General features: G+C 42.7%; 1 protein-coding gene across 5 annotated transcripts in view; it reads right to left on the bottom strand.

Annotated features, from left to right (window-relative positions):
- Positions 1-27,857, bottom strand: part of LOC121270980 (SAM and SH3 domain-containing protein 1-like) — a 169,419-nt gene that overhangs the window by 16,841 nt on the left and 124,721 nt on the right. For all 5 annotated transcript variants that reach the window (XM_041176687.1, XM_041176668.1, XM_041176674.1 and 2 more), the window contains 9 exons: positions 26,272-26,312; positions 23,903-23,992; positions 22,575-22,687; positions 21,641-21,742; positions 17,746-17,899; positions 14,080-14,453; positions 11,781-11,933; positions 9,252-9,390; positions 8,128-8,297 (listed from right to left, as the gene is read on the bottom strand). In XM_041176687.1, the coding sequence (XP_041032621.1) occupies positions 8,128-8,297; positions 9,252-9,390; positions 11,781-11,933; positions 14,080-14,453; positions 17,746-17,899; positions 21,641-21,742; positions 22,575-22,687; positions 23,903-23,992; positions 26,272-26,312 (1,336 nt within the window). The remainder of the gene's footprint in view (positions 1-8,127; positions 8,298-9,251; positions 9,391-11,780; positions 11,934-14,079; positions 14,454-17,745; positions 17,900-21,640; positions 21,743-22,574; positions 22,688-23,902; positions 23,993-26,271; positions 26,313-27,857) is intronic.

Here is a 27,857-nt window from a genome sequence, read left to right on the forward strand (position 1 = left end):
TTGTTTAATTGAAAAAGCCACAATGTTTGGACATATTCTTGTTGTTTGCAGAGGACAGAGCAGTGTGTGTGAATATATGTAGCTTCTAGCAAGTGTAAGTGAGCCACATTGTGAGCCTGAATGATACCCTTAAATTGGCCGTTGTTGTAAACCTTAGCACACTTGGGATTGTTCAGTAAGTGCTGTCCAAATGTGGAATCACATCTAATGTTGGACACTATGTTCTGAGTTTTGCAAGCACGGCTGGTTGAGTACGGTCAGTACTCTGCCTGTTGCAAACTGCTGAAGGGACAAGCTGTTTGATGTGATCCACCTATCTTTGGGATATACGACTTACATACCTAGCATCACACCGGCACTGAAATTCATATACCACATTACTCATTTGTGTGGAGGGTAGAACATCTTTATGCATGACTGCAACATCCTGTTCGTGAAGAATACCATTTGTGTTGCAACTGCATAGTAGCATTGTGAAACGGCTAGGTTCACCTGTTGCTCAAAATTTTGAGACACCTTACACTTGCAGAGTAATCTGAGGTAGAATGGGCACTTTTCAGGACTGAAAGTGACAGCCTGAGTACTATTCATGAGTTCGTGTGATATACAGCAAACAATGATCATACTGGGGTAGCCATTACCCTGCAGGAAAATGACCATACTCACCCAGCTCCTGTTTGCAAAACTCAGAACATAGGGCAGAGTTTTTAGGTCGGAGGGCACGTGCCTGACCTGATCGGATGCGAAATCGCGCGAGATGACATTGGGTGAGCGTCCCAATATCATCCCGTGCTTGGGCAATATTTTGGTTGGAGGGTGCGCGCAAAAGTCAGAAGTGCGCCCACCAACAATTAAGAGACCAATTAAGGTAATTAAAGATGCAATTGCCTTTAATTTTACGTTGCCCATCTAATCTTACAGTTGGCAGACAGGCGAATTGGCCAGGTGGCCTTTGCATTTTTCTTCAAACCTCATCTACGGGCAGGATGAGGTTTCCAATATTAAATTAAAGAAAAATAAACGTCTATGGACAGCATTTTTACAATGCATGCGTTCAGGTGATTGATTGTGATGCTTGCACGTTTTTTTTTTAACCAGATTTTGCTTAAAACTTTATTTCATGGTTTTCAGGTCTTCAGCTCCCAGAGGCAGCTCTCTGCCTTCAGGGAGCTTTCTGTCAGCGCTCGCCCACACCCGCGTTGATGTCAGCGCCTGCCCTCTTCCCGCCCTCACCCTGGCAACACTGAACTTCTCAGCCGTGCACTTCATGCTGGCTAGCCATTAATTGGGCAGCCAGCGTGAAACTGCAGTTCGGGGCCAATTGCAGTCGGCGGTCCATTTCCCGGTTGCTCTAAAGCACAGTGATTGCACCCTAAAAATTCAGGCCATAGTGTCCAACATTATATGTGATTCCATGATTGGACAGAACTTACTGAACAATCCCGGGTGTGCTAAGAATTACACCAACAACCAGTTTAAGATTATTAATCGGACCCACATTGTGGCTCACTTACGCCTGCTAGATGCTACATTTATTTATATGCAAGACCCTGCCCTCTGCAAACAGAAAGAACATGTCCAGTCATTGCGTCTTTTTCAATTAAACAAAAGCTTGGGGGACAACTGTTCCCTTGTGCACTCCCCATGGCAATGCCTCAACCAATCAGAGTCAACTTGCCTTTTTTGAATTCGAACAAAAGCTTGGGGGATAACTCTTCCCTAGTGCATTCTCCATGGCAATGCCTCGACAAGAGTCCACTTGCCAACCAATCAGCACCCTTTTTCTCATGCGGTATAAATTATTGTTCCCTTGAAATTTGGTATTCTTGCATCTGTCCTGATGAATTACAGAATCTCTCAGTACAGAAGAGGCCCTTCGGCCCATCAAGTCTGTACCGACATGTGAGAAACGCCTGACCTACCCACCTAATCCCATTTACCAGCACATGGCCCATAGCCTTGAATGTTATGACATGCCAAGTGCTCATCCAGGTACTTTTTAAAGGATGTGAAGCAACCTGCCTCCACCACCCTCCCAGGCAGCGCATTCCAGACCGTCACCACCCTCTCAGTAAAAAAAGTTTTCCTCACATTCCCCCTAAACCTTCTGCCCCTCACCTTGAACTTGTGTCCCCTTGTGACTGACCCTTCAACTAAGGGGAACAACTGCTCCCTATCCATCCTGTCCATGCCCCTCATAATCTTGTACACCTCTATCAGGTCACCCCTCAGTCTTCTCTGCTCCAACGAAATCAACCCAAGTCTATCCAACCTCTCTTCATAACTTAAATGTTTCATCCCAGGCAACATCCTAGTGAATCTCCTCTGTACCGCCTCCAGTGCAATCACATCCTTCCTGCAATGTGGCAACCAGAACTGCACACAGTACTCCAACTGTGGCCTCACCAAGGTTCTATACAACTCCAACATGACCCTCCCTAGTTTTGTAATCTATGCTTCGATTGATAAGGCAAGTGTCCCATATGCCTTTTTCACCACCACACTAACATGCCCCTCCGCCTCAGAGATTTATGGACACACACACCAAGGTCCCTTTGTTCCTCAGAACTTCCTAGTGTCATGCCGTTCATTGAATACTTCCTTGTCAAATTACTCCTTCCAAAGTGTAACACCCACACTTTTCAGGGTTAAATTCCATCTGCCACTTATCTGCCTATTTGACCATCCCGTCTATATCTTCCTGTAGCCCAAGACACCCAACCACTGTTAACTACCTGCCCAACCTTTGTGTCATCCGCAAACTTACTAATCCGACCCAGCACGTAGTCATCTATGTCGTTTATAAAAATGACGAATAATAGGGGACCCAGCACAGATCCCTGTGGTACGCCATTGGACACAGGCTTCCAGTCACTAAAGCAGCCTTCTGTCATCACTCTCTGCCTCCTAAAACTAAGCTAATTTTGAATCCACCTTATCAAATTACCCTGTATCTCATGTGTATTTGCCTTCTTTATAAGTCCCTCATGTAGGACCTTGTCAAAGGCTTTGCTGAATTCCATATAAATTACATCAACTGCACTACCCTCATCTACACACCTGGTCACCTCAAAAAATTCAATCAAATTTGTTAGGCATGACCTCCCTCTGACAAAGCCATGCTGACTATCTCTGATCAAACCTTGCCTCTCCAAGTAGAGATAGATTCTCTCCTTCAGAATTTTCTCCAATAGTTTCCATACCACTGACATGAGACTCACTGGTCTGTAGTTCCCTGGCTTATCTCTACAACCCTTCTTAAATAGCGGAACCACATTAGCTGTTCTCCAGTCCTCTGGCACCACCCCCGTGGCCAGAGAGGAATTAAAAATTTGGGTCAGAGCCCTGCGATCTCCTCCCTTGCCTCCATCAGCAGCCTGGGACACAAATCATCTGGATCTGGAGATTTGTCCACTTTTATGCCTGCCAACACCTCCAATTCCATACATCAATTTGCTCAAGAGCCTCGCAGTCTCCCTCCCTGAGTTCCATATCTTTATCCTCATTCTCTTGGGCGAAGACGGATGTGAAGTATTCGTTCAACACTCTACCGATGTCCTCTGACTCCACCCATAGAATGCCCCCTTGGTCCCTAATGGGTCCTACTCTTTCCCTGGTTATCCTCTTCCCATTGATATATTTATAGAATATCTTGGGATTTTCCCTACTTTTACCAGCCAGACCTTTCTCATATCCCCTCTTTGCTCTCCTAATTGCTTTCTTAAGCTCCACCCTGCACTTTCTGTACTCCACTAATGCCTCCGCTGATTTGCTCCCCTTGTACCTGCTAAAAGCCTCTCTTTTCCTTCTCAGCGTAACCTGAATATCTCTGGTCATTCATGGTTCTCTGGGCTTGTTACTCTTTCCTATCACCCTAGAGGGAACATATTGAGCCTGTGCCCTCCCCTTTTCCTTTCTGAACGCCCCCCACTGCTCTTCTGTAGATTTCCCCACAAGTAGGTGTTCCCGGTCTACCTTGGCCAGATCCTGCCTTATTTTACTAAAATCCGCTCTCCCCCAGTCCAAAACATTTTTTTGCAATTTGTCTATTGCTTTGTCACACTGAGTGCAAGACGAAAAGTTTTGACAGCATGTCTCTTTATACAGTTTAATTTTATGCTGAATTTGGGTTTGACTGTTACAGTACAAGTTTTAAAAGTGAAATCTTGTCCCTCAATTCCTTTTGTCAGAGTCATTTGGGATTCTTTTCAGCTTATTGGTCTCTACGGAGTCATAACAGTACTGACTTGGTTTGGACCTTTAAACATCAAGAATTGGACTGATAAGAACATAAGAACTAGGAGCAGGAGTAGGCAATTCAGCCCCTTGAGCCTGCCCTGCCATTCAATACAATCATGGCTGATCTCATTTCGGCCTCAACTCCAATTTCCCTCCCTCTCTCCATAACTTTCAACCCATTACTAATTAAAAATCTGTCTATCTCCTCCTTAAATTTATTCAGTGTCCTGGAATCCACTGCCCTCTGAGGTAGTGAATTCCACAGATTCACGACCCTTTGAGAAAAGTAATTCCTCCTCAACTCTGATTTAAATCTACCACCCCTTAGCCTAAAACTATGGCCTCTCATTCTAGAATGCCCCATAAGGGGAAACATCTGCTCCACGCCTACTTCTTCTATTCCCTTGAGCATCTTATATATCTTAATTAGATCTCCTTACATCCTTCTAAACTCTAGCGAGTATAGGCCTAAACTGCTCAATCTCTCCTCATAAGACAAGCTCCGCATCTCTAGAATCAATCTAGTGAACTGCCTCCAATGCAACTACATCCTTCCTCGAGTAAGGGGACCAAAACTGAGCACCATACCCCAGATGCAGTCTCACCAATGCCTTGAACAGTTGCAACAACACTTGCCTATTTTTATACTCTTTTCCTGTAGCAATAAATGCCAAAATTCCATTCGCCTTCCTTATTACCTGCTGTACCTGCATACTAGCTTTTAGAGATTCATGCACGAGGACACCCTGATCCCTCTGCACTGAAGCATTCTGAAGTTTCTCTCCATTTAAATAATAAGTTGCCTTTTTATTCTTCCGACTAAAATGGATAACCTCACACTTATCCACATTAAACTCCATCTGCCAAATTTTGGCCTATTCACTTAACCTGTCCATATCCATTTGTAAATTTCTTATTTCTTCATTGCTACTTACTTTCTCACCTACTTTGGTGTCATCTGCAAATTTAGCTATAGTACCTTCTATAGCTGAATCCAAGTCATTAATATAGATTGTAAATAGTTGGGGCCCAAGGACCGAACCCTGTGGCACCCCACTAGTTACAGCTTGCCATCCAGAAAAAGACGCATTTATCTCGACTCTCTGCTTTCTGTTGGTTAGCCAATCCTCTATCCAAGCTAATATATTACCCCTAACTCCGCGTGATCTTATCTTGTGTGTTAATCTTTTCTGTGGCACCTTATCAAAGGCCTTCTGGAAGTCCAGATATACTACACCTACAGGATCCCCATTATCCACTTTGCTTGTCACATCTTCAAAGAACTCTAGCAAATTAGTCAAACACGATTTACTCTTCATAAAACCATGCTGACTCTGATGGATTGCATTTTGACTTTCCAAATGCCCCATTACTACTTCTTTAATAATCGATTCCAACAATTTCCCAACAACAGACGTTAAACTAACTGGTCTATAGTTCCCTACTTTCTGCCTCTCCCCCCCCCACCTTTTTGAATAAGGGCGTTATATTAGCATTTGTTCCAATGTGTGTCTCAATCTCCCTCTATTTGATTCACTTTCCAAAGTTAAAATAAATTTTAATGGGGCTGATTTTCCTAAAATTTATACAAAAGATATACTTAATATCATGATATGGGTCTCCATCCCTTTATTGCCTTGGGAATTCTGGCACCGCCCCAAGAGAGTTTTGCACCTGTAGTAAGTGAAGGCTAAGGGCTGCCATGTAAATGAAGCATTCCAACACATCCTGCCTCACTTTCCTCCTTTATCATCGGCATGGTCCATCTTCAAGGATATCCAAAAGAAATGGGGCATGTGGTCTGTGCTGGGCCCAGTCCCTGTCCACTAGGAGATGGTTGCAAACATGGAAGGCCTCAAAAGTAAAGCCATTTTTTGGGACACTGGGTCTGTAATGACCAGACATGGGTCGGTTAACTGATCTTCAGTTAGTTTTCATTGCTTCACCTCCAAGAGTCACTGTTGAGCCCACTGATTGTCTCTATAATAGAGGCAATGATGGACTTGGGTACAGGAGGGAATATTGCTAAATTTTGCATGCAACATTAAAAAATAGGGAGTATGGTTGAAAGGGATGATGATTGCAAATGACTTCAGGAGAACATCAGTTCAGAGATTGGACAGAATGGCATCAGGTGAAATTTAATGCTGTGCAGCGTGAAGTGATATATTTTAGGTTGAAGAATGGGAGAGGATGCAACACTAAATGGTAAAACTTTTAAAAGGAATGGACAGATTTAAGGGTTCATACACACAAATGTTTCAGAATGGGAGGACTTTAATAGATTGGAAAAAAAATCAGCCATCTTGGGTTTTATTAATAGGGGGACAGAGTAAAAAATAACGAGTTAATACATAATCTGCTGAAATCATTGGTTAGGCTGTATTTGGAATAGAGTTTTGGACACTTTGTAGTATGTCAAGGCCAAGGGGAGGCAACAGAAGAGACTCATTAAGGTAATGCCAGGGATGAGAGGCTTTAGTTATAAGGAGAATCCAGAGACATTGGGTTTTTTTTCATTGGAACACAGAAGATCTGATAGAGTTCAAACCTATGAAGCAGTTTTGATGATGTAAAAAGAGAGAAACTATTTCTGAAGTGGGTGAGTTAGGAATCTACCACATAGAAACAGAATCCATAATAACTTTGAAAAAATATCTTTGACAAAAAAAAACGTACAAGGAAAAGGGGAAAAGGGGGAAGGCCAAGAGAATGGAGTTAATTGGGAAAGCTCTTTTCAGGGAGCCAGTACAGGTGCGATGGGCTGATTGGCATTCCTCTGTGCTGTAAAGTTGCAAGATTCTATAATTTTTTTTCACTGGGTTATCACTGTTCTTTGGTAAAGTTGACCAGGTTTGGCAGAGGGAATCAGTTAGTGCTTGGTTGAATGGTATTGAATATAATCGACTGAATTTTCTCTGCATTATTTTTTATTAGTTAACATGTTCACAGAAGTGCTGGTTTGTGGTTTTACATAGAATTTACAGCAAAGAAACAGGCTATTCAGCCCAACGGGTCAATGCTGGTGTTTATGTTTCACATGAATCTCCTCCTATCCCTCTTCATTTAATCCTACAATTATTACCTTATATTTCTATATTCCTCATGAACATATCTAGCATCAGTGCTGTCACCCCAACTGTTTCATGTGGCAGCCAAGTTCCACATTCTAACCACTCTCTGGGATAAAGGCGTTTCTCCTGAGTGCCCTTGAATGTAATGGTTCACTTGGTTTTGAGGTCAGAGAGAAAGGCCCGGTATGTCACAAATTAGTCCGAAGTAAGCTGACTATGTAGCAATATTATCACTCTTATGATGGGGAGACCGGGACGCACCCTAAAAGGGAGTAGCAGTAAGCGAGGCAAAGGAGTCACGGCTGGGTTTTTGTTTATGAACGGGGTCAGCAGTGCTGAAAAGGAGAAGGCAACCCTTCCGAAGAGGGAACCATTTTCACAGAAACCTAGCATTGGTGGTCAAGGGTGGGTGGGGGGGTGGGGAGGAAGGTGGTTTGCCCGCTGTTTAGTGGGAATGGGCGATGGGTCTGATGGACACGGTGAGCTGTCCAGGGTGATCCTGGAGTAGTGGATGGTTTAGACAAAGGAGTGAAACCTGGCTGAGCTCAATGGGATCTGGAGATGTATGGCCTGAACCTGGCTCCGGGGACGCTGATGTGATGGGGATGCCATTCCGGTGACAGACTATCCTAACCTGGTGACAGTTAGCACAGCCAGCTGGGCACCAGATATACTTGACTAAGGACTGCAAATTCTAAATTGTTTTGGGAGGGTGGGTGTGGTTTGGGAGGGGCGGGGTGTGTAGGGCAAGTAAACCTCTGGATCCCTTCTAGAAATACAAAACAAAAAAAAGTGCAAATAAATTCAGAAGTACCTTAAGTTTCAGCGAATCTGTATCGTACGGACTTGGAACAAAATCAGTGTGGACCCGAGCACGGCCACAAAAAGGCCCCTGGTAGGCAGATTCCTCATCCTCACCATCTTCCGATTTTACACTTTCTCTGTTACTAGCTGATGAATCTGTGGTACTCACTGTCTGACCGCCTGAAACAGAGAGAGGTAAAGAAGATACTCTTAGCTGTTAAATTCTACATCTTCAAATGTGAGGCCTGATTCTCCATCTGCCCTGTGGCCTGAATTTTCCCTTTGTCTTAGTTCATCGCAAGGATCATTGGGAAATGTAACTTCTGGCTAGCATTTGTAGGAGACATGGGGTTTCACAAATGGTAACCTCCAATTCATCCTTCTGAGCTTGAGCTAGTGACATGACTCCTTCTACTTTTTGCCTGGTTAAGGAGAGATAAAAATCTCTAAAGGAAAGTATTTCTTCTCAGCGAATCGTTGTTGCCCAGGTAATGTGAAGAGGAGAATGGGGCAGATTGCTGTTACGATGGTTCCCTGGGGTCCTCCTGTGGCTTGTCAACAGACCTGTAGTAACAATAGTGGGTGTAGATCCAGTGTAACAGTGTGAAAGAGGGACTTTCTTGGTTTTCTGTCTCTTTTGTTTGAGGTGAAGAATCTTGGTAAAAGGGCTTGCACTGGGAGCCTCTGGGCTGGAAAGTCTGTGGGCGAGTTCGGAAGTGGAGGTACATCCCCCCCCCTGCTGAAAGTAGGGTCGTCAACTTTGGTTGGGTTTCCTGGAGATTTCATTAATTATCTCCCGCCTTGAACCATCTTATCCCCACACTCCCGCAATGATCCATCCTCATGACATGGTGCCTTTCCACAGCTGACTGGAAAGCAAACTGACTCTTTCTTATCCAATTAGATTAATATTGGCAGTTAGTCAAACACCTTTTCTATCTCCATCTGGAATGTTTTTAAAACCAATAAATACAAATGTTCAAAGCAAATGGACCAAAGGATGTTTAATGCAACTTTGAATTTTCTCTCTGGTTGTTTGCAGTAGTATTGTGGAGCTTAACCATCAATTCCTGGACACTCCAGGATAATCCTGGAGGTTTGACCACTTAAACTGAGTGATGAAAGGACTCTTACTCATTGAACTCTGCCCACTCAAGGAGCTCCGCAGACTCTCCACTGAACCACCGCCAGTCAGCTTGGGTCTGTCCTGTTGGATAGACTTATCAGTTGGATCTGGAATCTGAGCAGTGGACATCACTCCATTGGATGGCAACTGGGGAGAAAGGGAACAAATCAATTTAGCATATGGAGTTTCTTCCATTTTTTAATTTTCTTCCGCCCATTCCGATCCTAGATAGCTTCACTTTTGTATTCAGATTACTCTCACCAATGACCTTGTGATCTTCACTGGCCCTGACATCTAGGGTAACGAACAGAAAACTTTTGTTTTATTGCTATTCATCATATGTAATAAAACAGAACTCCCACCAACTCTGGAGCAGGAAACATGGGGTCCAATGAAGGACAAAGTGCAGGCCAATTTAATTATTTCTCAATCTCTTTGAAGGGTCGATGCTGCTCTAATCCCCTGATTTATCCAACCCACAAGCTTTGCAAGGGTGCCAGATTAAAGCAATAACACATTTTCTTACTGATACTATTGCTGGCCATGCGTAATGGGGTGGTACTGAATCTCTCTTTGTGCTGTACAGGTGCAAGCATTAACCATGTGCGAACCAACAGATCAAAACTCATCATCTGCATTTCTATAGTGCCTTTACAGGACAAATTGTTGGCTTGGTTAGGGAAATGGCTGAGTGGTAGGTGATAATGGGCAGGTACTACAATTGGCAGGATGTGCCCAGTGTGAACTGCAAGGATCTGTATTATGGCCTCAACTATTCACTATATTAAATAACTACTTGGATGGCAGGCTAGAGAACCACACATCTGTTTACTGATGACACAATGATAGAGGGCATTATAAGCAGTCTAGATGGAAGCATAAAATTACAAAACGATATTAATAGATAAAATGAATGGACAACACGGTGGCAAATGGATTTCAATATGAAGTCATCCAGTCTGGGCTAAAAAAGAATAAATCACTTTCTAAGTGATGAAAAGTTAGAAACAGTGGAGGTTCAAAGAGACTTAAGGGTCCAGGTATATTGATCATTAAAAAGCCATGGATAGGTACAGAAAATAACTAAAAAAAGCTAATGGGATACTCACCTTTATATCAAAGGGGCTAGAAGTCATGCAACAGAAATAGAGAGCCTTGATAGACCATACCTTGAGTCCTGTGTTTAATTCTAGGAACCACACCTTAGAAAGGCTATACTGGCTTTAGAGGGAATGCAATGTAGATTTACCAGAATAATACCTGAGCTTGATGGGTAAAGTTATGAGGAGCAGTTATACAAACAAAGATTGTATTCTCTGGATATTTAGAAGATTTAGCAGTGAATTAATCAAAGTTTTCATGATATTAGGGGGCATTAATAGGATAGGTAGAGAAAAAATATATCCACCAGTTTGGGACTCCAGGAGTAGGGAACATAGCCTAAAATTCTGATCTAAGACCTTTCAAGAGAGAAGTTCTGAAACGGTTCAACATGCAAAGGATGATAGAAATCTGGAACTGGCTTCTTCAAAGGGCTGTTGATGCTAAATCAATTCTTAATTTTAAATCTCAGATTGCTGAATTTTTGCTTACCAAAAGATATTAAGGGATATGGGACAAAGGCAAGTACATGGGATTAGATCACAGACCAGCCATTAGATGGCAGACCAGGCTCAAGGGGCTGAACAGTTCACTCTGTTTCTATAGCTAGAAACTTACTTAAGTTGGGCAGGTCAGACGGGAGCGGGCGTGGAGTCAATCGCCGTCTGTGATCAGCTGCACGCCACCATTTTACACAGGCAGGCCAATTAAGGCCCGCCCAGTGTAAAACGCATTCTGTAGCGCTGAGTGCTACCTGCGCAGGCAGGGGGGGAGGAGGGAGAGTCGGAGTCTGCGTTCTTTCATGAAGCTGCCTCAGGGAGATTAAGTACATATTGAAATTTTTTAATAAAGAAAGAGAAAAATTATTTATGAACTGGGACATGTTTTGTCAATTTAGCAAAATTTATTTATTGATTTTATTAAACCTTCAGGAAACCTCTTCCCGCCCGTGGATGAAGTTTCCTGAAAAACGCGAAGGCCGCTTGGGCTCTTTGCCTGCCCACCAAACCTTAAGGTCGGATGGGCAGCCCAGTCAGTTACCTAAATTGGTTAATTAATGCACTTAATAGGCCTTTGACAGTTCGGCAGGCACACAATTGCCTCCGATGCGCGCCAGCTATACTAAATATCTAAATGACGCGTGATGACGTTGGGATGCACGACCGACATTATCAGGCGTCATTTTGCACGTCGGTGTGTCGGGCCCGCCCTCACCCCGCCCCTACCCCTGCATGCCGACAGCAATGTTCTGGCCTATGTTCCTATAACATAGAAAAAAACGTCCTCAGACACTTCATGTGAAGACATGAGGAAAAACTGTTGCTGAGATGAGGAAGGAGAGATGATTCGGTGGAGTGACTAAAAAGCTTGGTCAAAGAGGTGGATTTTGAGGATGGTCTTAAAGATGGGTGGAGAGGTGGAGGGGATTTACTTACCTGGTGGGGAGCAGTACCACTGTATGTCTTTGTAATCTTCCTCCTCACCGTCTCTTTTACTGACTTGACCTTCCTGCTCAGTGATTTCCGTGAATTTGTGGGGGATTTCGCTGTGCCCGCTTTCTCATTGCTGACTCCTTCTTTACCAATGCACTAGTGGGATAGAATAGAACATTGTCACTTCATTCATGGGACCCAGTGGACATCTCGCATCTCTCCCATGAAACCGAGGCAATCTGTTTGGATTAGAATACACATTTCCAGAGAAATGGGTGGAACAGTGGCTACCAAATTGGGCTGAATTCTTATTGCCAGTTTCCACATCTTAGAGCCAACCAACTTACACATTCGTTGTGACAGCTTTATTTTATAATGATGTTTCTTAATTATATTGATATGGAGTACAGTAATGTAGTAGTTATATTGCTGGACTAGTAATCCAGAAGCCTGGATTAATAGTCCAGAGAATGAGAGTTCAAATCCTGCCATGGCAGTTTCAAGATTTGAATTCAGTATAAAAGGTCTGGAAATAAAGAGCTAGCATCAGTAAAAGTGAGTGTCAGGTTATCATAAAAATCCAACTGCTTCACTAATGTCCTTTGGAGAATGAAAGCAGTCTATAAGTGATTCCAGTCCCAAACCAATATGCTGGATTCTTAACCGTCCTCTGAAGCAGCCTCGCAAGCTCCTCAGTTGCATCAAACTGCTGCTACCAGCGTTTTATGAAGGTGATCCACCATCACCTCCTCAGGAAACTGGGGGTGAAATGTCATCAGTGTTGTAATGTAGAGAAATAAAGTGGTCAAAATTTGGGCACAGCAAGATCCCACAAAGAGCAGCGATGGAACAAACTGGAACAGGAACCACCTCTCGGCAATTCTACGGTTATCTGTGGGATCTTGCTGTGTCCGAATTGGCAACTTACAGCTAAAGGAGCCCCTTCAAGAGAAATGAGATCAGAAATTCACAGTGTGTACAATAACGTACCTAATTCTCTGAAACTGCCAAGAGATGATTCCCTAAGCAACCCCCCCCCGCCCCGCCAATTGATTAAGTTTTTCAGTAGAGTATCAGGGCACAAATGTAGAGGAAATTCAGGGCTCACTTGTCTGCATTTAATTTCATTCGCTGTGTCTATTTATGCATATTGTTGAATACTAAAACCGTACAATGCTAAAACTATACAAGGCACTAGTTAGACCACACCTAGAATACTGTGAACAGTTTTGGTCCCCTTATCTAAGGAAAGATATGCTGGCATTGGAGGCAGTCCAGGGAAGGTTCACTAGGTTGAACCCAAGGATGGAGGGATTTTCTTATGAGGGGAGGTTGAGTTGGTTGGGCCTGTACTCATTGGAGTTTAGAAGAATGAGAGGCGACCTTATTGAAACATATAAGGTTCTTAGGGGGCTTGACTGGATAGATGCTGAGAGGTTGTTTCCCCTTGTAGCAGAGTCTAGGACCAGAGGGCATAATTTCAGAGTAAGGGGGTGTCCACTTAAAACAGAGATGAGGAGGAATATCTTCTCTTAGAGGGTAGTCAATCTGTGGAATTCTTTATCGCAGAGGGCTATGGAGGCTGGGTCGTTAAGTATATTCAAGGCTGAGATAGACAGATTTTTAATCAGTAAGGGAATCAAAGGTTATGGGGAAAAGGCAGGAAATTGGAGTTGAGGATTATCAGATCAGCCATGATCTCATTGAATGGTGAAGCAGACTCGATGGGCTGAATGGCCTATTTCTGCTCCTTCATCTTATGGTCTTATGGAATACCTGGTATCTAAATCACCTCATGGGTTTTACTTACCCTTACATTGAGTTACTTCAAATTCACAGCATTGAAACAGCCCATTCAGCCAAACTGGTCTATGCCAATGTTTATGCTCCACACAAGCCTCCTATCAACATACCTTTCTATTCCTTTCTCCCTCATGTGCTTGGCTAGCTTCTCCAAGAATGCATCTATGTTATTCACCTTAACTACTACAGGTGGTAGCAGGTTCCACATTCTAACCACTCTCTGGGTGAAGAAGTTTCTCCTCCGTTCTGATGAAAGATCGTTGTCCTGAGATGCTAACTCTGCTTCTCTCTCCACAGATGCCGCAAGATCTGCTGAGCATTTCCAGCATCTTCTGTTTTTATTTCAGATTTCCAGCATCCACAGTACTTTGCTTTTGCAGCTCTTTAAAAGAGCTGTCACAAATACAATGGGTTGAATGGCCTCCTCCTATGCTGTGAGCGCGTATGATTTTATGACTAACCAATGACATCCCTCAATTGCCAAAGAATGACCACTTACTCCATGATTCTGAACAGTGAGGCCCTTGCCCACCTCACTGTCGGTCAGGGAGCGGGATATCTTGTGTGACTTGTCTTCACTGCATTCTGAGTCAGAGGACGTTCTTCCAGATTTCTTTGGAACCTGTGCGATATTGTGCTCGGCAGCCGTGTGAAAAGGCTTCACAAACTTCTTTCCTAGCCGTCCTTCCAGACTGTTGGAAGATGGGGATCTGCAAACGGCCATCTGAGGCGCAGGATCTTCCTCAGACCTCTTCTGTGACGCCTTGTTCAAGTATAGCTGCTTTTTGAGGGCCCTCGACCCCAAGTAATTCACTGATCTTTCATCGTGTAAAGAGTCCAACAGTTCATTGCATGTTCCATCGCAAGTGTTTTCTAAGGTAGAGGGGCAGGAGGAAAGGAAAAAATTAAACTGATCACTTGTTCCGAACCAACTCTTCCAACATTCAACACAGTATTATACAGGGACACACAAGTTGAGTCAGAGATTTTATGAAATAGCTTGTTGAAATCAGTGCACTGACAGATAATACGCATGCACCCTTATATATTTGACCTTTATACCAACAAAACTTGCTAATAATTCAGAGAGAACAGTTGAGGCAAGTTATCCTGTTAAACAAATTTCTTCTTGCGTTGCCCTCTGGTAGTTGTTTGAACTTGTCGGGGTGGGAACCCGTGTTACTTTTTTTTTTAAGAACTGGAATGCTGTGCAATGGGTTTTTGTATTTCCAAGTTCATTGTCCCTGTAAGATAATGAACATGACTCACCTAAGTTCTGATGAAAAGTCATCAGCCTGAAACGTTAACTCTGTCCCTATCTCCACAGATGCCACTAGACCTGCTAAGCATTTGCAGCATTTTTCGTTTTTATTATGATTCACTTAAGTCCCAGGCTCCTTCAGATCTTCCCTCTTCCTGCCAGTGAAACACTTATAAGTCAGCTTCCAGAAGTAAAATAGCTGTCTGAAGGAGAAGCTTTGAGCAGAGCTCTGTAAACCTCTGGCACTGGGGTCGGCTCCTTATTCAGGAAGTGAGGTTGCCTTGTTTGGTGCTGCAAAAGACTCTCTCTAAAGCAGAGCATACAGGCGGGAGGAGGTCCTCTGATGAGGACAATGAGAACCATGTTACATTGGACCATCTGTTTGTTTAAATTAATGCCATAATACCGATATTTTTGAGTACACATTATCGACTTCACCCGCTTTGCATGCTGGTAATGATAGTGCTTTAAAGTAGCGAGAATGATATGCCAAGTTTACATATACTAAATAATAATGATGAGGCGATAGCAGAAAGGGGAAATGTTGTGGACAACAAAGAATGTGGTGCAGATATGAAAGGTTGGCAACATTAGAAATTTTCCAACTTTAGGCTACCCAAGGAGTTTCCTACATCAATTGGGTGGTCAAGTGTGCATGTCACAAATGCTCCCTTCCAACTGTTACACTATCCGTGGCCACATTCAAAGCACCAACAACATGACAAGTCTTGAGTAGAAATAAGAAAGGGGTGAAATATAAGCTGGTTTAACCCCTTAAACCAGCTTATATTTCACCCCTTTCCTATTTCTACTTAGTTCTGTTGAAGGGTCACGAAGAGTCGAAACGTCAACTTTGTCCTTCTCCGCTGATGCTGCCAGACCTCCTGAGTTTTTCCAGGTATTTCTGTTTTTGTTTTGGATTTCCAACATCCGCAGTTTTTTGTTTTTAACCTACAAGTCTTCTTCCAGCTTTACAAACAGTCCCATACAGCAGCAGACCACACATTCTAACTCCAAGTGTTATTCATGACTCAGTGGTGGCGCTCACACCTCTAAGGCAGAAGATTGTGGGTTCAAGTTACACCCCTGAGACTTGAGCACATAATTTAGGCTGACACCTTGGTGCAGTACGCCAGAGATGCTGTGCTGTTATAGGTGTCATCTTTTGGATAAGGCATCAAAATGAGGACCTGTCAGCCCTCCCAGCTGAACACAGCACAATTTCAAAGAGCGGGGGAGTCCTCTCCATTGCTCTGGCCAATATTTATCCTTCAACCAACATCACTAAAACAGAGCATCTGGTAACCTATCTCATTGCTGTTTACGACACATTGTTAAGCGCAAACTGCTTCTTCTTACTTTACATCACTGAAGTATTCTAAAATACTTTATGTTGGCTGTGAAATACTTTGGGACATCTTGAGCTCATGAAAGGTGTCAGATAAATGCAAGTCTCTTTTCTTAAAATTAAGAACTGGAGCTATTGTAATACTAACACCTGTAAAGGTCCAAAGCAGGCTTCCAACTAAACCTCACTACATCATGCACGTCCAATTACTCACACACACATGGAGGACTGAGATGTCACTGTATATTCTCAAACTAATTCCAACACCTATAGGGTAATAGAATTGATTTCAAGTGGGAAGCCACATTCAGAGGGAATGAGTTGGCGAGTCAGTACTGTAGCCTTATGCCCAAATTGCATTCCCTTTGAACTTGCTCCCACCATGAACATACAACTGGTGAATTACCCTAATATCTCCGGTTGCAGTAGCAAATTACAGATTACAGATGAGAACTAACCCAATGGAAGGTGAAGCAGCAATTTCAAGCAGCTTAAGCTACTTTTAAGAGGCTAATATTGAAACCTTGGCGCTTAAGAGTATTGAGGGGAAGGCAGAGTTTGGACATCAAACTCAGGGTTACTACCCATTTTTTTACTCTCTCACAGGCCATATTCTAAATGTGATATACAATTTGCCATTTTTGCTTTTATTTTCCTCAAACAATGGTGGAAATGAGAATATATTTGTGCCAAAGAGCATCCAAAATAATTGTTAATTGGAAAAAGGAGATTTGGTCTGAAAAAGATGAGCAGAACTATAGGTGGATCAGTCAGTGGGCCCGGATAAAGTCAGAGAGGAGATATCAGAGACACTGGTCACAATTTTTCAATCCTACATTATGTTTTAGGACTGGAAAGTTAGCCAATGTAGCAACTGTAAAGGATAAATTGACCAATGATAGACCAGCTAGTGCAGTGTCAGTTGAGGGCAATCCATGGAATCTATAATTGGACATTAAGTTAGTGAGAATGTAGAAGTGAACTGATTAATCAAAAGACAGCCACCATGGATTGTCAAAGGCAATTTGTGTTTGACAGGTTTAATAGAGTTTTTCTTTTTAGGAAGTGGCCAATTGAATTGTCAAAGGAATGCTATGAGAAGTAATGTTCTTAGATTTACAAGGGTTCTTGATGAAGTGTTGCAGAAGAGGCGCATATAGCTAAGAGGACATATAGCAGCATTGACAGAAGGTTGGCTGATGGCCAGGACACAAAGCTAGGGGTAAAAAGGTTTGGATGAAAGCTCATTGACCTGAAATGCTAATTCTGTTTTTCTCTCTCCAGAGATGCTGCCTGATCTTCTATTACCAGCATTTTCTGTTTTTATTTCAGATTTTCAGCATCCACAGTGTTTTGTTTTTGAGTTGGTAAAAAGGTGTTGCTTGGATTGGGGAAGGCTTACAAGTGTGCACCCCCTGGGTGAGTGCTGGGTCCACTTCTGATCTCAGTATACAATTTAGGTTCTTAACTGAACTAATCATTCACACTGTACTGATTCTCAATTGGATTATTCGTTCACACCACGTCAAGACTGCTTGGCAGGTCCTCCAGCTTACCTCCAGTAGAGGCAGTCTTCATTTCATCCACTTTAATCAGTTTCTTTTTCGATCTGCGTTTTGAAGAAACCAATTTGTGGAGCCTCTTAAACTTCACCTCTTGGACATCGTCATTCTTCACATCCTGAATATCATCATCTAGCTGCTCCCATATCTGAACAGGTGAGAAGTGGAATTTACATTAAATACAGTAAGCTTGACGAGCTCTACCTGATTCAGAGAATGCCAGAGCCACTCATCTCCTGACCACATTACAGCCTTGGTTCAAACATAGACATAAGAACTGATCTCCAGAGGTGAGGTGAGGGTGATTGCCCTTGACATCAAGGCAGCATTTGATCACGTGTGGCATCAAGGAGCCCAAGCAAAACTGAAATCAGTGGGAATAAATTTAAAAATTGTACTGTGATGAGTATATATTCATTCCCAAATGGATGATGGCAGCCATTTTGCACTCCAAATTGGTGATTACAGGTGTCCCAAGAGGAAGCAAACAGAAAAAAAAGACTTACAAAAACCAAATACTTGCAGATTAGAGGGAAGCTCATAGTGGACAGACATAGCTCCCAATATGACAGGGGTGGGGTGTGTAGGTCAATTGTTGGTAGGGGGTAGCAGACAGTGAGTGGGAGGAGGAAGGGTGAGGGGAAGGAAAGACAAAGAAGTGGGGGAGGAACCAGAGGAGGGAAGGAAAGGGGAAGGAGAGGGGGAAGGACGGGGTAGGTGGGGGAGACCCATTTTCACCTCTGAGTCATGAGTTCAAGGTCCACTCCAGGGACTTAAACACAAAATACAGGCTTACATTCCAAGTGCCCAGTACTGAAGGTGTTTTTACTGCATGTTCAGGGTAAAATCTTTAGGTTGGCGGGCGGGCGCAATCAGTAGGCCGGGGATCGGCCGGGCAACGGACTGCCGACCACGATTGGCCTCTGGCTGCGATTTCACGCTGGCTGGCCAATTAATGGCCAGCCAGCATGAAACGCGTGCTGAAACGCTCAGTGCTGCCAGGGTGGGGGCAAACGCTGACAGAAAGCTCCCTGAAGGCAGAGAGCTGCCTCAGAGAGGCTGAAGACCAGAAAGACATTAAGTGAAGTTTTTAAAATTAGGAAAAATATGTGCAAACATCGCACTCACTCACCTGAACATATACCTGATAAAAATGCTGCCCATATATTTTCATTTTTCTTTCATTTAATAATGGAAACCTCATTCCGCCCTTGGATGAGGTTTCATGAGAAATGCAAAGTCTGCTTGGCCGATTTGCCCGTCTGCCAACCGTAAGGTTGAACGGACCACAAAAAAATCGGAGACAATTGCACCTTTAATTACCTTAATTGGCCTCTTAATTGTCAGCAGGCGCGCTTCTGAATTTTGCACGCGCCGGCCAACTGAAATATCGCATGAGCGCGGGATGACATCGAGACGCACGGCTGACGTCATCTTGTGCAATTTTGCATCCTATCGGGTCGGGGGCGCGCCTGCACACCAAGCTAAAAATTCTGCCCCAGGTCTCCTTTATTATGCAGCATGCAAGAAACATAAGAGCAGAATCAATATGAAATCTACTAATGGGAAGTACACAAAAGTAGACAAGAGAAGTAAGAATAGGGGAGCATCTAGGTAATAGCAATCATAGCATAATGAAGTTTAAAGTAATGATGGAGAATGGCACAAGAAAGTCAAAAATCAGAAGAAACAAATTAGCAAATAGCTAATTTTGAGGAGTGAGAATGGAATTGGGAAAAGTAAACTGAAATAGTTTTGACAAAGATTTGGTACAGCAGTATAAAATAGAGTTCATATAGGACACAAATGTTGCACTACAAAATAAACCAGCCAATAATGGAACACCATGGATGAATAAGGACAAAACTGCAGCTCAAGAAAAAGGCGTACAGTAAGTTCACAGTGAATAAAAGAAAGGATGACAAAAGGTGATACAAAGAGGTTAGGAAAGAAGTCAAAAAAATGAAGAAAGCAAAGAGGTGCTATGAAAGTAAATTATCAAGGAATATAAAATGAAATAGTAAAGTATTCTACAGACATAAATAACAGAAAAAAGGATAGGATGGGGCAAAATCTTTCAACTTCCTTCGTAGCAGCACGTCTGTAGAAGTTCAACAAGGTGACTCATCGACCACCTTCTCAAAGGCAAAGAGGAATGGGCTATAAATGCTGGTCTTATCAGTGATGCCTACATCCTTGAATCAATAAAAAAAACCACGGGATTCATAAGGCAAACTCACAGGTAATGACAGCAAAATGGCAGGATTATTGAATGTTAATTAGCCTTTGTGTTTACCAGACAGACTATCAAGCAGGACTCGACATAAGAAGAGGACATAAAATAAAAGCTATATTGGCATCTAAGATAGAAAGGCAGGAGGTAATTGATAAGCTAATCAGGCCTAGAGAAGATAAAACAACTGGTTTAGATAGATTGAAATACACACATTAAAAGCAGCTGGGGAAAGGATAGCAGGGGCATGATCACATAAATACACACACACACACACATATATAATATATGTAAGTTCATTAGAAAAGGGAATAGTGCCAGAAGACTGGTAGGCAGCAAATGTTATTCCTACACTTAAAAATATAGCAGAACGTGATTGGAGAACCATTGACTAATCCGTTTAACACAGGTGTGGCAACTATAACAGAATCCTCAAAGATATAACAGAAAAGCATCTGGAACTGAATATTCAACCAAGTGTAGTTAGCACAGATTTCAAAAAGGATATGCTTAACCAATCTTATTGAGTTCTCTGAAGAAGTAACAGAAAGAGTAGGCAAGAGTAATGCAGTTATATAACAAAGTTGGATTTTCAAAAAGCCTTCTAAAAGCATCGTATGGTAGACTCACAATGAAGGGCAGAATATGTGGAGTTGGGGACGAATGGCAGAATGGATACTAAGTTGGCTACAGCACGGAAAACAGTAGGGATTAAAGGTCGCTACTTAGGCTAACAAAAGGTGGGAAGTGGTGTTCTACAGGGATCGGTGCTGTGATCATTATTGTTCATTTATGATCTGGATTCAGGAGTTCGAAGTACAATTTCAAAACTTGTAGATGATACCAGTTTTGACGGTATAGATATACAAAGGAAGAACGTGACAAAATACAGGAAAGCATTAATAAATTTGCAGAATGGGCGTGTAATTAGGAAACGAATTTTAATATAGATAAGTGTGAGGCTGTACAGTGTGGCAGGAAGAATAACAAGGCTACATACTTAAGGGTTGAGTCATAACGAAATAGAGAAGCAAAGCATTCTAGGGGTACACAAATCACTAAAAATAGCAATGCAGGTTAATAAAGAAAGGAAACCAATGCTGGGGTTCATTTCTAGACAGGTACAATAGGTGTAGGGAAACTGTTTCCACTTTTGGGGATATCCAAAATTAGAGGACATAAATCTAAGATAACCACTGATAAACCCAATAGGGAATTCAGGAGAAACTTGTTTATCCAGAGACTGGTGAGAAGGATTTAATGAAGAAAACATCATAGATGCATTTCAAGAGAAGCTAGCTAAGCACATGAGGGAGAAAGGAATAGAAGGATGCAGAAGGGGTGTGAGGAGCATGAACGCCAGATGGAAATGTTGTGGTGGATGGGCTGTTTCTGTGCTGTGGACCTTGCTGTGCACATATTTCCACATCTGCCATGTTTCCTAGATTCCAACAGTGATTATACTTCAAACGTACTTAGTTGGCTGTAAAATGCTCTGGGTCACCCTGAGGTCATGAAAAGTGCTATATAAAGGCAAGTCTTTTGTCCTTTTTTATTTCACCAGCAGGCACAGTACGGGGGTAGCTGCTGGGGTCAAGGCCACCCAAAGATTTTCGGGGTCTGAGAGTTTACCAGTATTAAGCAGACGTTACTCACACCACCATCGGAGGACCCATCCCACGGTTCATGGGCTCCACCTGCCGATTGAGTTGAATCCATGCTCAGCGACAGCCTGCTGTGACATTCATATTCTTTGAGCTGACGAATAAATCATAATCAACTTTTTTTTGTAAGAAATGAAACTCAGGAGGAAAAGAATAAACAAATAAGGCCGACTCTCTGACTTTTCCAATAACGATTAAAATTAGCCTTGGCTCTGTGGTATTAGTCAGAAGGTTGTGGCTTCAAGTTCCACTTGAGAGCCTTGAGCACATAATCCAGGCTGAATCACTAAGGGATTCCTGCACAGCCAGCCAGTGGGGCTGTTTCTGGGACTTCGCTATGTGCAAATTTGTTACTGCCTTTCCTACAACACAAGAGTAAGACACTTACCATGTACTCCATTGATTGCAAAGCACTTTGAGACATTCTGGGGGTTTGAAAGGTGCCCTATAAATGCAATTTTTCTTATTAGTAGAGATTTAAATGACATCCGTAATAGTAGCAGAGAACAGCAGCATTAGCCCTGCAAAGTTAGAATTCGCAACGCCTGGAAGAATTGCCTCATGAGTGCTTCAGAGTCTGCTCTTGTGGAAGTGAATGATCGTTGGTGGTTAAGTTATAAATATTTGGGCCTGGAATTGCCTACGGAAATACAGACCAGAATTTCTGCCCAAAATTGCTCTAATTCTGCTGTTATCTACTTACACCCAAATCTTTTGCTGATTTCACTAATGCACGACGAAATGTAAAAATAGCTGTAATAAAACAAGACACAATAAACGAATCAAGCCTGAGGAAAGTCTCTGAACTGGGGCTTGAACCCACCAACCTTCTGACTCAGTAGCTGTGACAAGAAAACAGCCAAGTAAACCAAACCAAATATGTATAGCAGTTACTTTAACTTGTAGAAGAGGTGTCCCCGAGTTACCTTAGCAAGTGCCTCCTCTATTGTTATCATCTTATCTTTGACCATCATCATCAGTTCAATGCGGTCCTCATCACTCATGGTAATCTCGCTGGCCACAAACCCAACATCTTCTCCTTTAAAGGTCAAAAAGGAAAATTGGGTTTGGGGAGAGAAAAAATTTCATTTGTCATTAAAGAGCCTTTGAAGGTAAGGTTTTAAAACATGACTTGCTCAGTAAAGCTCAGCAGAATCTCAAGATTTGAAGTGCTTAAACTAAAAGGGGTTTTGCTTCTTTCTGTAACTGAAAAATCAGGTAAATCAGTACAGAATCTCCCAGCACAGAAGGTGGTCATTCGGCCTATCATGTCTGCTCCAGAAAGAAAAGATATTACATTTTTGAAGTGGTGGTGGGCCTTCTTCATAAACCACTGCACTTAGTGCGATGTTCTTTTAATTAGTTGGAAACCAGTAGAGACTGGGCTAGATTTGGCTCTGTGGAGTATATCACACAGGATTTATTAGATATAAATATTGGGGTAGACTGGAGCAGGACAAGGATGTTTCTTGTCTTGTTTTCAGGGAAAATAGTAATGACTGCCACTGCCATAATCACAGGCCTTGTTTTGAGACCAGTTGGTTTATTTGTTTAATGTTAAGTAAATCTGTCTGGTGCTTTGTAATTCATCGTCAGGCAGATAGAGGACATCTTCATTTGTCTACTGATGATCATGTATCTTGCACATGTTATATTCCAGTTAGCCGGACTATGATGAGGCGGGTGGGGGCGGAGTGGGGGGGGGTGGGATTGTGGTCTCAATTCAACACCCTGTCTCACACTCCATTTACCTGGATATTGGGCAGCTAGAGGCACAGCTTGCACAGATGAGAGACCCAATGAGAGGACTGGGAAGTGGCACTGAACCCTAGAAAGTATCTACAATAAAATATGTTTGATGCAATTGTGTTAGATACAGGGTGGGTCTCTGCAATAGCTTAGGTGGGATTGTCAACCCTTATCGACCCTGGACATTTCATTACATGATCTCCCGCCTCCAAATGCTTCGCTCAGTCGAACAATCTTTTTCCCCATTTCGAATATATGATTAAATAAAACCATTCAAAGCAAATTAAAAGCTGCTGCACCAGTTTTTTTCAATGCCTCCTGCGATTTTTCTCCTGGGAAAAGCTTGAATCAGTATCCAGGAGATTAATCTTTAATTCCTGGAAATCCCAGGACAATCCCGGAGAGCTGGCAACTGAACAACAACCTTTAAGTTGAAGTTCCTACCCCACTGCACAGTTGGCACAAGTACGGGAAGAAGTGAAAAGCTGCCCCATAATAGCTTTACCTTTACACAATTCCCGCACTGCATTTCCCTTCTGTAGTTTCCGAAATCCCTGCCAAAAGGATTTATTTTTCTTTTTCCAGTCACTACTTCCTGTAAGGAGAATGCAAAATAGTCAAATGATGTTGAACCCTTTCCCTATTTTTTCATGAACTAATCCCAACGTTCAAGTCCACACTCTCAGATAGTTTCATGCATTTTAACAAAATGTGATCGGATCCTGTGGCATTGTTGGTTTACCCTGGCCCCAGGCCTGCAAGCACAGTGTCCGATATTTACCCTGGCCCTGGGACCATAATCAGTGCCTGATCTTCATCTTGGTCCCATGCTCAAGATTAGTGTCCAATGTTTACCTTGGCCCAGGCTTGGGAGCACCGTGTCTTATGTTTACACTGGCTAGGCAGCACAGTGGTTAGTTAGGGCAGTTCAGAGGCATTTGTTGTGGAACTGGAGACATAGGTAGACCAAATCAAGTAAGGGCAGCAGGTTCCATTCCATATGCCACACGAGTATCAGAACATTAACTGGAGTAAACATGAACTTCTCACTCCAAGTTTGAGCATACTGTGGTCAGGACCATCAATTTCCTGCATTCCTTGATTAAAGGAGATTGATTTGTTAGCCCTCAATTTATCCCCTCCACCCATTTGACTGCAACACTGGGTCGGGCTGGTCGAACCAAGAAACACTTGGGGCTGAGTTGAATCCTGAAACGTTCATTGGAACAGGAGGAGGCCATTCAGCCTGTTTCACCAGTCAATGAGATCTTGGCTGATCTGTACCCTCTCTCTATCCATCTGCCTTAATACCCTTGGCTAACAAAAACTTATCAATCTCAGATTTAAAATTATTAATGGAGCTAGCATCTACTGCTTTTGTGGGAGCGTATTCTACACTTTTACCACCCTTTGTGTGAAGAAGTGTTTCCTTGTATCTCTCCTGAATGATCTGGCTCTGATTTTAAAGTTATGCCCCCTTGTCCTGGAGTACCCCACAAGCAGAAAAAATTTCTACATATCCCATCAATTCCTTTCAAAATCTTAAAAACCTTGATCAAATCATCCTTAACCTTCTATATTTCGAGCAATACAAGTTTAGTTTATTTAATTTCTCCTCATAATCTAACTCTCGGAACAAGGGTAAATCAATGCTGCATTCCTTTAAAGGTGATATCCTTTCTAAGGTCCAGTGCCCGGAACTGGAACAGTACTCCAAATGTATATTTGTATAGTTCTAGCAAAACCTGCTTCCCTTTGTATTTTAATCCTTCAGATATAAAAGCACATATTCCATTCAGGGTTGGGTCTCTTGACTGGGTCAGATTGGGAAGTGAAACTTGCATTTATGTTGCATGTTCAAGGCACTTCACAGGATTGGGGAGGAGGCTGGGACACAAAGAGAGGTTGTGTGAAGAGGCTTTCAAGAAGGGGTGAGATGTATCAACTAGGTACATCTACAGCTCGGGCTAGGAGGAGAACTCCAGCCCAGGGCTATGTTGTCTGAAGGTTCTGCCAACAATGGTGGAGCAGACAGAGGAGGAGATCAAAAAGACCAGAGCAGAGAGGTGAGCCAAGCTTATAGGAGGTTGTAGAGGTCAACTAGCACAATAGCTGAAGCGAGTCATGAGTAAAGTTGAAGGTATTGAGAACAAAAGTTGCTTGGAATGGGGACCAAGTGCAGATCCTGATGACAGGGTGATATGAGAATAGGGTTTAGTGTGGGACAAATAAATATATATAATCAATATAGAAAGAAAAATAGATACAGATGGAGAGAGAGTCACACAAGATAGATGTAGACATAAATAGAGAGACATAACCAAAGGCAAACAAAGACAGAGACAATTAGAAAGGTGAATATAGACAGACAGAGGTTGGGTGGAGATCGAAAGGTAAGTAGATAAAGTGAAGTAGAAAAAGAGGCAGATACATAGGTATGGGTACAAAAATAAGTGAACAGATAGTTTGACTATGGGTCAGTAGATAAGATAAATATTTGAACAAATAAACAGGCGGATAAATAGATGATACATAAGCAAACCTCTAGTGAAGAGAATGACAGATAAAGTTAGACATAGATACATAGATTGATATGCACAGATGGTTGGCTACACAATAAATAGGTAGACAGCTAGGCAGATAGAGGAATAAAGATAATTGAGGAGTAAAGGAAAAGACAAAGAGGAATAAAGATGGATAGACAGGCAAAGAGATACACAGGTATAAAGACAGACAGACAAAGATAGACAGAGAACTCAAAGACAGACAGGCATAAAAACAGATAGACAAATAGATAGATAGACAGACAGAGGGAAAACTGAGGATGTGAGTCTAACAATTTAACAGTAATCCTCAGAACAAAACTATACTCACCAATTGTCCCATCCTCCGAGCTTGACTTGCAAATCAAATGTCTGTTTAAAGAAATAAAAGTGTGCTAGTATGCAAGCAATTTTCATTTGATTAGAAGAGCTGTATATATAAATTCATGATTAACAAAAGCCGTCAGTTCAAGGACTCTTTACAAATATGTTCCCCATGATAAAGCAACAGTCCTTTCTCGTGCTGTGCTGTGCTGTTGCTCTTGTAACCTCTCCCAAGTCTCTCAATGTTTGTCTCTGAGACTTTGGATTGAAATCCAGGCCCCTTTCCTGGCTCATACAGACCCTGAGCGACAGGGAACAATTCACTGATGGATCAGTTCCGACTGGGGTTCTGGTCATATGTGATTTGCTTCACGAATCAAGCAAACAAACGGACCATTGAAGGGCATTCCTAGACTACATATTAGGTTAACACTCTCAAGGTGATAGCTAATTCAACAGCCAGAACATTGGATGCAAAGGTCAATAGGACAGAAAATACATGGATGACAGGATATGTGATGACAGCTCCAAAGCCTCTGGCATTGTGTGCCTCTCAGTCAAGAGTGGTAAGAGGCTAACTGAATGAGACAGTGGCAGAGTGTTTTTGCCCAGAGAGGGTAAGGAAGATAATTTGTCCGGAATGTGAGTTTGGTGCTGAGACAGAACAGGGCTGAAACCACAAGACCAGACAGATAAGTGAGCATTACAATAGTTTTAATTTATGACGTCTAAACTGCTTAAAGTCAGGATGAAGCAGAAAGGTTTCTGGGCGATATATTGCAGAAAATGGTCACTTGGCAGAGAGAAAGGAATAGCGAAGCAAATGGAGGGTGACTGCCCTCAGGGGGATTAGGAAGGGACAGAAGCAACCAGTACAATAGGCAGATTTTGCTACTTATGGGAAACAAGCATCAAGACTTGGGAGAGGATTCAAGTGCAATAGTGTAGCACCGGGAAGCAGGGTTGGTTTACCCGTGGGAAAAACAGAGACGCCACCCATGGAAACATACAGTTGTAGGATTCTATAATAGGGGATTCACAGCTTGTTGAAATGCTGCGCTGCCTCAGAAACCAGGACAAGGGGCATAACACAACAGGTGGCAAGGAAGAGAACTGGCAAGAATGGTGGTTGACATTTGCACGGGAATGCATAGAGTGGAAATTGTATAGGCAGTATGAGAAATCAGGTTCAGACTGCAGCGTGAGGTGGCCGGGATTGGGGAGGAGGGGTGGGGGGGGGAGAGGAGGGGTGGGGGGGAGAGGAGGGGTGGGAAGTGGAAGGGTGGGAAGTGGAGGGGAAAATCCCAGGCCCAAGTGTTGGGCAAGTTAAGGAGAAGCAGATTAGGCAGTGTGGTCAGAATGTAGTGTAGAAGGGAAGGTTTCATATTCCAAGGACACTGGGATAAGTTGTGGGCGAACCTGTACAGATGGGTCAGGTTGAACCTGAATCAGAAGAGCTGGTAAGGCAGTGAGGAGTTGGAATTAATAAGGCAGAGAGAGGGCATTACTGGAAACAGGAATACGGACAGCTGGGAAAAGTAATGGCAGAATAAATTAAGATGTCATTCTGGAAGCCACACTTTAGGAAGGAGG

The sequence above is a fragment of the Carcharodon carcharias genome, chromosome 2, assembly GCF_017639515.1.
Source record: "Carcharodon carcharias isolate sCarCar2 chromosome 2, sCarCar2.pri, whole genome shotgun sequence".
NCBI classification, from domain to species: Eukaryota; Metazoa; Chordata; class Chondrichthyes; order Lamniformes; family Lamnidae; genus Carcharodon; species Carcharodon carcharias.